This window comes from Physella acuta, unplaced genomic scaffold (genome assembly GCF_028476545.2).
Source record: "Physella acuta isolate Inbredline_101_S28 unplaced genomic scaffold, ASM2847654v3 ptg002023l, whole genome shotgun sequence".
NCBI classification, from domain to species: domain Eukaryota; kingdom Metazoa; phylum Mollusca; class Gastropoda; family Physidae; genus Physella; species Physella acuta.
The window spans coordinates 27751-44263 of record NW_026733527.1 but is presented as its reverse complement, the minus strand read 5'-3'; the positions used below and the strand labels follow the sequence as shown (position 1 = coordinate 44263).

At 36.9% G+C, this 16513-nt stretch overlaps 1 protein-coding gene across 1 annotated transcript; it reads left to right on the top strand.

Moving 5' to 3' along the window:
- Nucleotides 1–1689: 1689 nt before the first annotated feature.
- LOC131931745 (octopamine receptor 1-like) lies at nucleotides 1690–15271 on the top strand. The gene is made up of 4 exons (XM_059288588.1): nucleotides 1690–1955; nucleotides 9728–9885; nucleotides 12591–13036; nucleotides 14717–15271. Exons 1-4 carry the CDS (start codon nucleotides 1690–1692, stop codon nucleotides 15269–15271), a joined length of 1425 nt encoding a protein of 474 aa, XP_059144571.1.
- Nucleotides 15272–16513: the final 1242 nt, after the last annotated feature.

Genomic DNA, 16513 nt, shown 5'->3' with positions numbered 1-16513 from the left:
GGATCTCAGTGTTTTTCAAGGGGGGGGGGGGGAGTGCGGACTACATTTTCCCGGAGGGGGGGGGGGGAGCGAGCTCCCCCCCCCGAAGAAAGTCTACCGCCCGCCCGCCCGCCCGCCCGAACGAGATGGAATTTATATAGCAAACATGTACTTTGACTAGTGCCCCCCCCCCCCCCCTCAGGAAAATGTAGTCCGCCCCCCCCCCCCCGAAAATATTAAGTACCCCCGGAGAAATACTCTTTAAGATCCCTCTCCATCTCCCTTTATATTTGTATTTATGTGCTTTCTACTGTTACGAAAGATCTATTTTTTATAACATTATACTTGAATATTCATATTTACGTTAGTTTTCTTAGAAATCTATCGCCTGATATTAAAATTGTGTTTAAAATTATAATTATTTATAGTAGAGGATGGGGACGGCGTGGTCGATTGGTAGATCTTATGATGCAAAAAGACATGAGGTCGGATCCCGAGCTCGAGTCTGTAGGAAGTCGTTGAGTCTACCCAGCTCTGAAGGGTACCTGGCTCACGTTAGTGAAACAAAGGAGGTTGGGTGTAGTGCTAACCGCATTATGCTCTCTTATGCCGAGGTAATTGAACTCTATTTCATCTGTCCCAGACTCAAGCCGGACTAAGGAACATACTACTATCATAAATTCGTCAATTTTCAAGTACGTAACGTCTTTTGACTGAGCCTTTGCTCTACACTTGATGGGTGGATTCTTTCTTCGTTTTCGTGAGCCTCCATAACACAACTACTGTTTTCATTACCAATCCACACCACGCATAATCTTTGGCGTTACTAGTGTGATGTGGAGGGACTTATCAAAACCCTGAAAGAAAAGGAAAGGGGGGAGTGCAACGTCGGGAGGGGGGGACATATTTTTGAAAAATCAAGTATGCTACTGTGGTAACAAAAAAAAACCGTGACAAAGCCGCCCCCACATGCTCGGCCCAATCAGGTTTTGAGTTATTTCGTGTCACTGCTTTAAAGTTTTTAGATTAAAACAAATGATTAAATAGAATGTATTTATTTAATGCCTTTCTCAGCATTCTTTCTCTAACATATCCTACATTTTCTACAAAGGTTAAATAATTCTTTTTATACATTCTCTCTATTAACAAAACACATACATTAAACCACTCCATTCCAATTTTATCCGAATTCTAATTTTCCTAAGATTTCCTAAATTCGTGACATTTGCAACAAAAAAAAAAACAAAAAAAAAAACGCCTCCAAAATAAATTAAAGTAACAACTCAGTATTAAAAAGCAATTAAGCCTTTAAAAAATTGAGATAACCTAATTAGAATAACATTAATTAATTAATTAGCCTATGTAACGGTCAATTTTGAGATAAAAATTGTGAGATCTTTTCTGTCAAAACTAATTTATTCACAAAAAATCACGTGATTGCGCAGGGGAGAAAAGCGTCGATTTATGTATTGATTAAACAAAAAAGGACAATAGATAAATAATAGTGTCTGCACGATATTTCAGTCTTCGCGGTGGAAGCTACAAGGCGAGTTATCTCCCCTCAACAAGAATATCTCACAACAACATCGTGGTGTGTGTCGTTAGTTTGAGTATTACTATATTTATGGAAACAGAAATACGATTTGTGAGTCTGATTTGTGTGTACACTCTCCAGGCGCTGTGACGTCACGGGAGTCCTACTATGACGTAATGAGCAACCTGACGATCGGAGACCCGTACCGAAGTCACGTGGGTCCCGTCGAGTCGCTGGTCGAGTCTCTAATTCTGGGGACCGTCAGTCTAGTCTCGGTGGTCAGCAACGCCGCGCTGTGGGTGATCATCTTGACCAACAAGGGTCTGAGGAACGAATCCAACATGCTCATCCTGTGCCTGTCTCTCGCTGACCTGTTGGTCGCCACGGTCAGCATGCCGGTCACCGTCACGACTATTACGTCATCGCGATGGATTTTCGCAAAGTAGGTGTTCATTTTTATCATCTCTTCTCTTTAAACACGGATACATTTTGTACTGTTGCACAAAATGAACCGTACAACAACCAGTGCCGGCGCCAGGTTATTTAGCGCCCGAGGCAAATTATCTTTTACTCATTACACCTTTCATCCGATCGCCATGAAACTTTAGGAAGTTGTGGAGAATACTCCCGGGGAGGTATCTGCGAAAAAAAAAAGTCAAATTCGCAGGGGTAGCGCCCCAGCAGGGAGCGATTTGTTTTATAAATTAAAAATCGATTGCTGATTGACACCGTTCATCCGATCGCCATGAAACTTTCAGTGAGTTGATTAAAACGATCCAGGGGATGTTTCTCCATAAAAATGTCTTTTAATTTCTCAAGGGCGGCGCCCTGGGAGGGTACGATATATAAAAAAATAAAAGTCGGATGCGGTTCGACACCGTTCATCCGAGTGCCATGAAACTTTGGAGAGTAAATGAGAATACTCTTGAAAAGATTTCTGCGAAAAAGAAAAAAAAAATTGTGATGGGTAGCTCCAGGAAGGGTGGGATTTTCGTTAATACACGGTTTGGGGCCCAGAGTTCCATAGCGTTAGCACTTGACATCCTTTAATTGGGCTTCCTACATAGCGGGTAAGAGGTACTACTATATTCAGCGCAAGCCTCCGGCACCTCTTCGATTGCGCTACCCGAAGAGCCCCGGGCTCACCTGCGAGAAATGTGGCGCCTACGTTCGTTTAAAAAAAGGCTATACACTAAAGACACGATGGTCAACAATATTCATTGACTTAATCGAATCAGGCGCGCCCTCCGGCATCTCTACAGGGTGCATTTGGAGCACATGGCTATCCCGCGAATACTACGCGCATACGTTAGTTTTAAAGAGCATCCTACAATATTGATAATGCGTCATACGACATTCGATGATTAAACTAAGCTAGGGGCTGTACGTGGTGCCCCTGCGATAGTGGAATCGGGTTCACGAGAGCGCTACTTTCCGTATCCGACACTTAGGCATTGAGTGATGAACGGTGATATTACGGTGAGTCATTAACTTACACTCAAGGCTTTCATACATACAGCAAGCACCATGGCGCACCGGGCGCTAGTATAGGTAAATCCGTGCCTCGACAAATATGCTCCAAGCACAGGCATTATTTACATTTAAATAACTCAGTTTTAGAAAACAAGTAAGTACATTAAATAAACCGGGAGTGATCTCCCCTAAACTTCCTCTAATATTCTTATATAACACTAAGGGGATGGCAACTCAGGATATAGACAATATTTTTTATCCATTTTTAATTACTTAAACTTTTTTAAATAGAATAGAATCTCGTAGAAAAAAAAAGCACACCAAGTGAAAGTCAAATAAAATGTGCATAATAGTACGTAATATTATCAGTACTTTATAAATTCACATGTGTTTTTTGGGAAATCGGAAATAGCCTAAATTACTGCTTCCGGTCAACGGAATTTACTCAAAATTTGACAGAAGGAAGAGAATATTAAATATGCTACTTATATGTGAAATTTCATTTATCTATCTGAATAGTACACAAGTTATAGGCTTTTGAAAAATTGAAAGTAGAAAAAGTTCCACTTCCGGTTATCGGAAATCACTGAAAAGCTGATACGGATCTACAAATTCGATATAATAATTATGTATGAAATGTCATCAAACTAGCTATAACGGTACTCAAGTTATCGTGTTTACAGACACACACAGACACACACATACACACACACATACACACACATACATACACAGAGACATACGGACAAGATAGCAAAACTATGTTTTTCCGACTCAGGGAGGTGTAAAACGTCGAGATTTGCAAAAATCTAGATTTTTTTTTGTACGATTACAAGACTTTCTATATACTTTGTATACGAGAAAGTAATAAACCGGGAGTGATCTCCCCTAAACTTTCTCGAATATTCTAATATAATACTACGGGGGATGGCAACTCAGGACATAGACAATATTTGTAATCCATTTTTAATTACTTAACCTTTTTAATAGAATAGAATCTCGTAAAAAAAAGAATTGCACACCAAGTGAACGCCAAATAAAATGTGCATAATAGTCCGGGATATTATTAGTACTTTATAAATTCACATGCGTTTTTAGCGTAAATTACTACTTCCGGTCGACGGAAATTACTAAAATTTTTATAGAAGGCAGAGAATTAGATCTTTTACACACACACACACAATTATTTTTTTTGCACGATAACAAGACTTTCACTATACTTCGTACATACGAGAAAGTAAAAATGAAGTAACTAAATATTCTAATAGAATAGCGAGTGTTTATTGTTTATTTTTATTATTATTATATCGCTCATTACCGAGTGTTGTTGACTAATATTTTCATGAGTTTAAAAATAAAACAAAATAATCTATACATATATAATTCTCTTCTTGGAGACTATAGAAAATACCAATCTGTAAGCGCGCCTCCAAGCAGCCCCTCTCTTCCTCTCTAGGCATATCGCTACCACCCCCACCCCCACATGGTCTGGTGAGCTGTGGTTCACGCTAAATGTTTATAATCGTAGAGCCGGGTTTAGTGACGGCTTTTAGGGGCATATAATTTAGTTTGAAACGATTGTAAACTTAGGGGAGGTAATTAAGAGAAGGCTGCTTTCACGGGGGGGGGGGGGGGGGCTAGGGGTTGGGGGAAAGGAGTGTTTTAGTGTTTTAAAGCAAATATTTTTAGTGGCAGCATTCAATTTATGGATTACTGAAAGGTAGAAAATAAATCAACTAAATAGTGGCGTATGATTCGCCGCGGGTCGGCTCGTTATTAATATTTGTGCATGGAGCTGAAGAGCCGCACCTTGAGATCAAAAGAGTAGTATGCGGCTCGAGAGCCGCAGTTTGCCGACCCCTGCGGTCAACCTAAAGTGCAGGAATTCGAAATTAATATTAAATTAAGCAACGAATTATCTCCCATTTGAAAATTCAAAAATTAGTATTTTACTCAAGGGAAATAACTTTTCAAAAGAATAGCTAAATTAAAGTAGTATAACTAAGACATGCTTAAAAACATAATAAAACGATATAAATATCCTTACATAATAGTTGTAACAAAATTTTTATAATCGCTATGTAACCTTGTAAAAACAATATATATTACTTATTGACTACTTAACTGTTGGATTTATTTGAAAGTCCTAAAACTGTAGCTTTATTATAACATACTTCTATTCAATTTTGATTACACGAAACCATTGATAGTTATCGAATTGTCTGAGTTTTTGGGTCCCTTATATTAGGGATACTTATTAAACCAAACTGACTTCAATTTCATGAAAACTGTAAACTTAACCAGTTATTGATTTTATGATTGCATTTAGTAAAATTAAAGCTTGTTTATAATCGTCAAGATCTCAAAAACAGTTGCTCCCTGGACTTAATTATTAAATTACTTCTTTACACAAAAACATCTGTAAAGAAAATAAAACATGATATTGAAGTGTTATTTAATTAGGATTGGACATGAACAAAAACGAGAAAGCATAATATCCAAATAATGCAAACTTACTAAATATACTGTATTTAAATATTTCAGTCCATAGTCTATATCACACATTTTCACAGTCATAGTTATATCAATCATTCAGGTTATTAAAAACTCATTAGTTTACAAAAATCTTGACAGTGTAAAGAGTAGTAAAAGATACAAATAAACAACTTTACAATTAAAAAAAAAAAAAAATATATATATATATATATATATATATATATATATATATATATATATATATATATATATATATATATATATATATATATATATATATATATATATATATATATATATATATATATTAGGGATACTTATTAGTACTTTCATTTGTTAAATATTTGGTTTCATTACATGATAAAATTTATTTATAAGGATGATGATTTTGATATACTTAGTTTAAATTGCAAATTTAAAAAAAAACAAGTTAATAAAAAGTCTAGTGACAATTTAAGCGCAAAAAATGTTTCAAGTCGCTAAGTGGTCTGGTTGCCGAGATATGGACCAAAAACTGTATTTGTTCGAGGTTTTTTGGCTTTTCCGGGAAATCCAGGAAGGAATTCCATAATTTTTTTGGCCCACAATCATCCTCGGAACTTGCTTAACATATTTGCTTTTCGTCGAGGAGGAGATACGACTTAAAGCTGGGGACACACATCCATCTAGAAATGAGTTAATAATCGCAATTGTCCGTATGGAAATTGCGCTAAAAAGCTAACAAAAAAAAATTAGGGATGCCTTTCAAAAAATCAAATACGGGTAACTGTTTTAGACATTGCTAGAAATACTGATTAAGTATTAAAAAAATATAATTTAAAAAAACAAAGTTTATCAGTTAATGGTTAGTTATTGATTCCATCCTATTTAATGTTATATATTAATACTTTAAGAGTGGTAATATAGATTCCTAAAAAACTAAAGATTTTTCAACTATAGAACGCCTACCTTTCTTTGTACTGAAATCATCTTACGTACGATAAACTCGACTACTCGATATACTCTACTACATTTACAACACATATCAAACTTCGATATTTAAACATAACTAGACTCGATGCTCCAGGACTACGACACCAACTCGTTCAACTTCACCGAGCTCTACAAACGGTACTCCCAATCAACAACGATTACACTGGACCTACTACTACACTTTAACAGTCAATATAATTCGATACCTTAATACCACAAGAATCAATACTCTCGAACTCCAGAACTACGATACTTCATCACCTGCATTCTCATTTCTCTATTACCAATCAGATTTCACTCGACCTTCAACTACAAAACAGCCGAATAAAAATTATGACACTTTAACACTTCTATACTTAATACCTATGAAACCATATCAGCAACAGCCATCCGCCGTTACTCCCAAATCTAAAGAATTCATCAAAACGTACCAAACAAGTACAATACTTTGAACACCCAGTCATTACAAAACTCTAATTCAAAGTCAGAGAAAACGAGACTTACAAGCCCAATTAAAATTAGATAACCGTTTGAAATGTTCGAAATTTAAATTACGAACTTATTTAATCGTTTTCTACATCAATTATGTGACACCAAATTAAAAAGGCAAAGTGACTGGTAAAAAGCGCCCGACCTTTCCAAATTAGGGAGGTGGGGTCCATTTCCCCATCGCGAACAAATATATGGCTTATATAGACCCAATTTTTGGGTGGGGGTGCAAAATTGATTGTTCGTCCTGGGTGCGGAAACAGATCGCTACTCCTTTATAAAAGTTATTAAATATTAGGTACTTTTTGATAATAGCGATTAAACCTTTAGCGCCCCCCCCCCCTAGGGATGGCGCCCTGGGTGACAGCCTAGTTCGCCTTATAGGTAGCGCCGACCCTGACAACAACATCACTCAAAGAAAAAAACAAACATTAGAATTGATTATCACAAAATCAATGTGACTCTGCTGTTGCCTTTCAGTTTCAAATTTTGGGTGTCATAAAACTAATTTAAAGCTAAATACTATTTTCTTAAAACCATTATTATTTATTTTGGCACATGCATAATTGTTTATTAAAATAAATTTAAATGGACATATTGTTTCGAAAATTGTGGAGGCTTTGTATTCATCTTAGATCTAAACTTAATCGCACTTCTAATGAACGCGTTGATTGTAAATTTCAAACCTAAAGTAGCTCTTATTTTGTTACTGTTGTTTGTTATTGCTTTTTTCTATCATATTTTATCAGTTTTTAATAATTATTCTCGTATGTTCTAGCAGATTATTTGAATTTAAATTAACTGCTGTATCCATAGGAACTAAGAGTGGATAAAAATTTTTACGAGTTTTCTATTCCGTCCGCACTATTTATATGAATAAATCTTAGATCTAATCTTTACATGTTTCTGCTGTTTCAGCGTTGCCCTGTCATTTTCATGACTTTTTCTTGCGAGAAAAAAAAAATTAAAAAAGAAAAAAAAAAAAAAAAAAAAAAATCTTTTTCTTGCGGGGCACGCGTCTACTAAACCACACACCTTGTAGAATACCCGAACTGGGAACTACGTGGTTTTTATACTTAAGACGCTGGCGTATGACCTGTGCCTTTCAGGGTTACTCACAGACATTTCGCTCTGTAGAAATGTTTTTATGAGAAACTCTGAGTCCTCTGGCAGGCGACCCGTGGCTTAGCTAGACAAATTATTTCAATTTTCTTGGCGATTGGTATTGAGAATCTAGTGAAATTTTATTTGTCACTAAGGACTTGATACTTTTCTCTCTATGGAACTTGGAACTTTGTTTTTCTAAGAGCTCGATTAGTTTGGGTTGTACATTGCTTTAGGGTATGTGTATATCCGTACCTATTTTAGCTTACCCAGTGTTGACTAGTATATTTACTGTGTTGGTCTCCCCTGGTGCGTCGGAAACTTCTCTGGTAAGCCTGTGGAAAGTTTTCCGAGAGCTCGGAACATTTTACTGTGGCGTGTAGGCTTGGTAATCGAATTCTCACATTTTGACGGAAAGTCTTGTTTACATCTGAGCAAAATTAGGCCCTTGCAATAAAAAAAAAGGAATTTCTCCAGGTCCTTTTCAGGGCCACCAATTATTTCACCTCGAAACGGTTTGGTTCTCTGTGTTTTTATGTTTTTTTACATCTAATGCTAAAATAAGACGCTACAATAGCTAAATTTACTATTTTTTAATAATTTAATAAATAAACAAATTCACGTTAGAAACGCAATTTTTTTTACACTTCTTTTATTCCTAAATGAAATTCAAATGGGAAGAAAAATGTGAAAAGATTTATGAGTAACTTTTCTTCAGAAAATAGAAAAAAATGTATTTTCCTCCTATTTAAAAAATATGTTTAAGATAGTGCAGGATGATCAAATTGTAATTGAAAAATAAATATCAAATCTTTTAAAATATGATAAACTATAAATTACTGTTTGGTCCATAAGTGCTTGATGTCGCGTTTTCGCGACGTACCGTAATTAGCATAAAAAATAAGTCCAAATTTAAAAACAACTATATAGGCCCTACCTCAAATTCAGTGTCAGTATGATGAGAGAAAATCAGCACAATTTTTTTGTACACGCTTGGAACATAATTCAGGCATAAGGGGTTAACAATGACAATAGGCCCCTTAAAATAAACGGATTCCTTTAAAAAATATTGTTTTAAAGTTAATTTAAACTGTTTTTTGTGGCTTGAAAAACTATCAAAATCTTTTATTCAACACGCAACCAACGCGACAACAAGTGACAGATCGCACTTTGAGACGTCTGCTAAAGGGGAGAAGATTATATAATTTTCAAACTTTATGAACAAAATGCGTTGAATTTTTACTTTCATGTATAGAAGAAGTATTGAAATCTTGCAAAAAATCGTTTTACACCTCCCTGATTCGGAAAATTGCGATTTAGTCCCTATGTCTGTGCGTATGACCGTGTGTATGCATGTATTTGTTTGTGTGTGTGTGTATGTATATGAAAACGATAACTTAATTACCGTTACAGGGTTTTACAATCTTTGGGCTTTAGTCATAGTAAAAACTAACACATTGTCCATAAAACGAAGTAAATAATTTAGTCAATGGACAACATCAGAAAGTGACCCTATAAAGTGACCATTGATAAAAATTATCCTTAAATACTAACTTATATAATAACCATTAATTTAGTGACCAATATTTCTCATTTATTACCATTAATGCTTTTTTAAAAAAAAAAAATTAAATGGTTGTCTATACAATTTGTTTAACTTCACTTATCTCCCTGTATCAGAGCGACCTGCGTTGCCATGGGTTACCTGAACATGCTGACCTTCACGGCCTCAGTCCAGTCCCTGGGCGTCATCAGCATGAACCGCTACGTCAAGATTTGCCTGCCCAACAGGTACATCGACGTCTTTACTTACCTGAACACAGCTTTCATGTGCCTAGGTGAGTGACACAGTCTTGATGCACGTGCGAGCAATCGCAGGTCGTGTTTGAGTATTTACTTTTAACCTCGATACTCGGGTCATAACCCTAAACCGAGCCATAACATTAATCCAGATGTTGCCATTAACCTTCATCATGAACGAAAGCCTAAGCTGAGATTATTCCTGAAATACAGTCTGATTCTAACGCTCCCTCTTGAACCTGGTGGCAAGTGCAGTAGATTGCACCTGTTTCTGTGTTCTCGGCATAGAAAGGGATCTGTGGTCAGCACTATTCCCAGCCGCATTTGCTTTCCCTAACGTGAGTTGAGTACCCGTTAGAGCTGAGTGGACTCATGAGCCGTTTTACTCAAGACTTTCGGGGTAGCAGTCGTAGGCTCTATCTATCTACCGCGTCGCTCCATATCCTATTTCTAAGCGTAAAATTATCTGTGATAGTAGCAATGATACTAACGTTAATACTGGCGTTAGTCGAGACCATTAACGTATCAAAATCGTAATTTCAAAACAGTCCGAAAAATGTTTAAAAGGCACTGCATGGTCCTGTTGAAGTTTAAAAGACAATCTGAACAAGTCTTAGTGAACTTTATTCGTGTCTAGCAGCTATCACTTAAATCTGTCCAATTCTCAATGAAGTTTTTATTCGAGTCTAAATTCCGTCACTCTGCTCCTTTCTCGTCGCCTTTAAAATGTGTTCGACTTTTTTTGTAGCTAAAAACGTTTCATTAATGTCGGCTGTCTAAATTAATTGTTTTCTTTAATTACCTAAGATGTATTTGCGTTTTATTTATACCTTTTTTACTTTCTCGTATATACGAAGTATAGAGAAAGTCTTGTAATCGTGCAAAAAAAAAATCGAGAATTTTACAAATCTCGACGTTTTACACCTCACTGATACGGAAAAACATAATTTTGCAATCTTGTCCGTATGTCTGTGTGTCTGTCTGTCTGTGTGTGTGTCCGTGTGTAAACGGAAATTTCACATGTAAGTAAAAGATCTAATTCTCTTCTGTTAAATTTTGAGTAACTTTCCGTTGACCGGAAGTAGTAATTTACGCTACTTCCGATTTCTCAAAAAACGAATGTAAATTTTAGAAGTACTAATAATATTGCGTACTATTATGCGCTTTTTTATTTGGCGTTCACTTGGTGTGCAATTAATTTGTCTACGAGATTTTATTCTATTTTTAAAACTTTAAGTATTTAAAATGGATTAAAAATCATGTCTATAGCCCGAGTTCCCATCCCCTGTTATTTTATATAAGAATATTCGAGAAAGTTTAGGGGACATCACTCCCGGTTTATTTAATCATATAATCATTTTTAATTTGATTGCCGATACATGCTAATTACCTTTCTGTTGAATTGTAATGATTAACTGGTAATAATCGTACAAAGGAGAAACGCCCGCAGAAAGAATAAAATAAATTCTGTCAGAATAAATCGTCTTAAACCCAGTGAAAAATGTTAATTACAACATGGTGTAATTAATTAAGTTCCACGACTAAGAAGCACGATTACGTCTTAAATTTTCAATGAGAGTGTAATATCCTGGTCAAAAGTAAAAATTGACATTTATTTGATTATTTTGATCTGACAAACTACTAGAGTTCGGGAATTCAGGACTTGTTTTCTTTAATTCAAAGATAGACAGAAATGTTGTACTTATTCGTACTTTTCTATTGGGCTATGAAATGGTCAGTTTCCACTCATATCATTTTCTACTGCAGTTTTACTAAATTAGCAATTTTTTCTCCTATTACCAATTAGATTAATTAACACGGAGTTTGAGCATACGAATTGATACAACAATAATAACTAAATTGGTACAACATTATTTGCTTTTTGTTGGACTTTGTTGAACGCAATATGCGTAAATATGGTTTTTCTTAAACGTGTTTAAGAAAATTTAACGAATGCTACTTAATATAGAATCGTACACCTGCTATCTCTAGGCTTAAAAGTCCTTCTACCTTCACAAAGTTCCAACTGTATTGGGTGTAGGTAGAATATGCTAGGTTTAACTTATACCAAACTTACGATTATCGGATTATCAGCGTCTTATCATATTTTGCTTAAGTATGTTTTTTTTTATTAAAATTTTCTTCAAGGTTGTCTGCACAACATGTTTTTTTTTTGTTTGAAACGTGTTATCCTTGACATAGTTATTAATATCGCGGAAAGCATTTTCTCCTAAGTGAATTTATCGATAAGAAACATGGGTGGCAAGTGTACTTAGACCACAGGCTTACAAAAGTACGAGAATCTATATCGAGTTTACTTGCTGTAAAACTAATAATGTGGCATTATTCATCAATGTATGATAACATGATACCTGTCGATATTTCATTTCCTTTAGGCGCATATTTGTTGTTAGTTTTATTACACGTCAGCATTTTTTTCACGTTCGTGCACGAGACACGTTGGGCAGATCAAGTAGAGTTCATCTGTTTCAAAGACCTCGACATATGAAGTTATAGTGTAGTCAGCACTATGCCCAGCTGCCTTTGTTTTCATTGACTGGGGTAAGTACCCATCAGAGCTTGGTGGACTCAGAGACAGTCTACTGACATGAACCCGAAATCGAACTCGAGACTTTCGAGTTAGCAGTCTAGATCTCTATACTAGGCCACGTCGTCCTATTATTACATGTATTTCTCTGGATATCATTTAACTGTGCATTTCATTTTATTCCCCCACATCTAGGTGTATGGCTTGTGGCCGGTTTACTGTCATTACCTCCCTTATTCGGCTGGGCCGCTTACAGTTACCTGCCCTACGCCTCGCTCTGCTTCTGCAACTGGGCGCTCTCCTTCACCTACGCCCTCTTCATGATCTTCGTCTGCTTCTGCATCCCCTGTGTGGCCATGACCTTCTGCAACGTCAGCATCCTCCGGGCCTTCCTCCACAGCAGGCGCGCCATCCAGTCTTTCAAGGACAAGGACAACGATGACGCACACCGGAACCACGTGACCGATCCTAAACCGGAAGTTACCAACCACGAAAAGCACGACGCTAAAACTACGAATAACAATACAATGCATATCACTACCAATCTATCTAAACAAGAAGTCGATAAAAATGTGAAACCAAAGTTGAGTAAAACGGTGAATTTTTCAGAAAATCCAGACGAGTGTACCAATACTACAAAAGTATTGCACAATCCAAGTTTAGATTTGTCAGACAGTAAAAGCAACGAGTTTTCCAGTACTAGCCGCCATAGTATACAATCAACAAACAATTATTTGCTTAAATCATCACACGGGACACCTACACATACTGTAGTAGATTCAAGGGCAGGTAAACACTACGATGACACAAAGGGAGATAATGTCGATACTGTTGTGAAAAGGGACACCACTAACGTGTGTACAGAGTTGTCGGTGACTGATATTGAGTGTAACGATCCGCCACCAGACGGATCCATCGTTAATTATTTGCCTGACATTTGCCGTGAAACCTGCGCCGACACGGAAACAAAAACGCGTCTGTTTACTATTGAGGGAGGGGTAAACCTACACACCACCCCACAAACACGTGACTTTGTAATTGAAAGAGGCGTAGACCAACACATCTCCATACAACGTGACGTTGAAACAGAAACCGAAAACCTCGCCAAAGGAAACGAATATTCTTACAAAACCAACACACAAACTGAAAGCAACACTGGATATTCGTTTCAATTATACGAAACTAAAGATTTGGCTTCTAAACAAATGGAACTTGCAGAAGCGGAAACGACGTCATTTCAAATACGGGACTCGGTAATTAAACTTACGCACGCTAAAAATAGATCACACGCAACCAGACCCCATGACCATATGCGGTTTCCGTCCTCTTCAACCAACCTTAACCGTTCAGCTACATTGGTTCCTAATTTCCCTTACCCGGGATCATTAGCTCCGGACCTCTTCAATGTTACAGATTATATAACTCAGCACAAGTTCACCAAGACAACTAGACCTACCCGCAGTTCAAACCCTGTCATAGACGATCAATGCTTAGACCAACATTCGTGTTGTACGAATTTTTATGGCTTAGCTCGCTTACAAAACACTAAACACGTCAAAAAATACGACAACAATCCGAGTTCTCGAAAGTCAGGAAACACAACTCATCTCTGCACCATTAATGAGGTTAGCGAGCTCAAAATCGATAAACGACCACAAGAGATGAAACGGCATGTTTATAAAAAGGCGGAAAATTCAGCACTAAATCTTCCAACGAAGCAGAACATCGTGAAAATGGGAGATAATCGCATATTAAATTCAGTGTCTATTGATCGTGCCATTGAAAAGAAAGATAACCCGCAATTATTCATTGAGTCGCAGGAAGTAGGTCTATATTTATCTCAGCGTAAAATTATTTTCCAGACTTGTTTCAATTACGTGTTTAAGAGACTTGGACTTATTCGCGTTAAGGAAGTAGATAAAAATGTAATGACGATGAACTCACCAAATCGTCATGACAATATGGCCTACGATAACAATGTTAATCATGAGGCTGAGAGAACTATTTCAAAACAAACTGCTGATTTAGTAAGCAAACATCGTATACACGTGGATTCAGTACAGAATGACAATGTTGCAATTAGTAGGCAGACACAAGTTACTAGAAACTATGTTGTTGATACACATTTAAAACATGGAATGACTAAAGGAGAAATACTCGAGTACTATGGTAAGGATTCTGTAGACACAGCACGGCATAACTGTTATAGTGTACATGATTTAAAGTCAAGGGTTCGGAATGTGAGTACACACACTGCTGGTGTACTAATGTGTGTACAACCCGCTCTACGAGATAATGTACTTCAAAACATCGATTGTCAGCATTCAGCTTTAGAAATTCCTGGCTCCGTAACCAATGGCACCGAATCACCTTACACACTGGAGTATGGCAAGAGCAGACTTAACGTCCCGGGAAACACGAACCATGACGTCACATCCGGGAATCCTTCAACATCTTCAGACGACAACAACCAAACTCAACTGACACCTCAAAAACCGCCACCCCGGAAACCGTTGGGGAAATTAGAACGTCGGAGAAAGGAAGAGTTCCAACTGGCAGGAAGTCTTGTCGTCGTCATCGTTCTCTTCATCGTCTGCTGGTTCCCGTACTGCATCTCCATGTTCATCTCCGTCTTCACGCCTGAGCGGTCATCACGTGGGCTGGACATGACGTCACTGTTCCTCGGCTACTTCAACAGCTGCGTGAACCCTATCGTGTACGGGCTGATGAACAAGAAGTTCAAGGCCGCCTACATCAAGCTGTTCATGACCTGCATTCGGCCGTTGTGTAAGAAGAATCGATTCGATCTCAGACAGAACAACTCGACCCGCCCGCACCGACCCGTCACAACCATCGCCATGTCGACCTCCGCCTGAGCCATAATCCAATAATCCCCTTAATCCGTCCTACCTGATTTCTGTAATATTACATGTATAGCCCTCACCAGAGGGAACTCATAATGTCAGATTTGTATTTAAAACATAAAAATAAAATCCAATGCTACAAAAAAAAATGGTTTCTATTTTTTTCTGTCTTCTTGGTTCTAAAGCTAGAATTCCCATTAATGATCATTTCACGGCAGAAAATCATGCAGTGCTGAATCTATATATAGATTTCATCCCGGATACGGTGTAGTTAGGCCTAATGAACAGAAGAGTTAATTAAAGCTAACCTTGGCTTTTTAGTGTGGTGCTCAGGTTTCTAGCGACCTTGTCAGGTAATTGAAATCATGATGAGTATTGTATTTAGCTGACTCCATCGTGTGGATAAAGCAGAGTTCATCTGTTTATCTTGTCAACGCACATGTAGGGTTAGTATAGCCAGAAAAAAAAACAACGACTTTTATCAATAACTTTTCTCACTGTTGTGTATGTGAGAAGTTTTATGTATTTACGTAAACAATCTTTACAGCAACATATCTGGGAGAGACAACTCTAAATTCAAGCAACCACTGCCTTGTAATTTATTTTCTCAAATAGGCAATGGCTATGGGTCTATATAACAGGCTGACATGTAACACTTAAATGTGTTAAAAGTATGCTCATCAGGAAACTAGATTATTCTCTGTTTGTATTTGATGTAAATTAGTCCAAATCTTTTGATACGGTTTAAACTGTGCGTATTTAAAGTATACTAGATCCGATGTTTTAATCATTTGGAGTATATTAGACCCTATATTTTGGAGTCGTTTAGATCTTAAAACAAGCCAACCACTGGCAATATATCACAGCACCTCAAAACAACATCTCTGACCTTCACCCTGCTACACCAAGCTAAAACTTTAACCAATTTAATTATTAAAATGTTGAACTAAATAAACATTTTTCATCCAATCCCATCCTTCTGTCAGTATTTTATAATAAAATTGTTAATTAATTTAACAGGCTTTTAACCACATATTATTTTGAATCTTTAAAGTAACAATTTTATTTAGCGTCCACCAGACGGGTTATTTCTATGTCCGACAATGGCATCTAATTAAAATGACCTTTCTCATGTTAAATGTGTCACAATGCTGCCTTTCGTAATAGATTTTTGATGAAAAATAATCAAATTATCTTGACAGTAGTTTTTCACACTGATGTGTGTGTATCGAGAATAAATTAAGTTCAATTAGT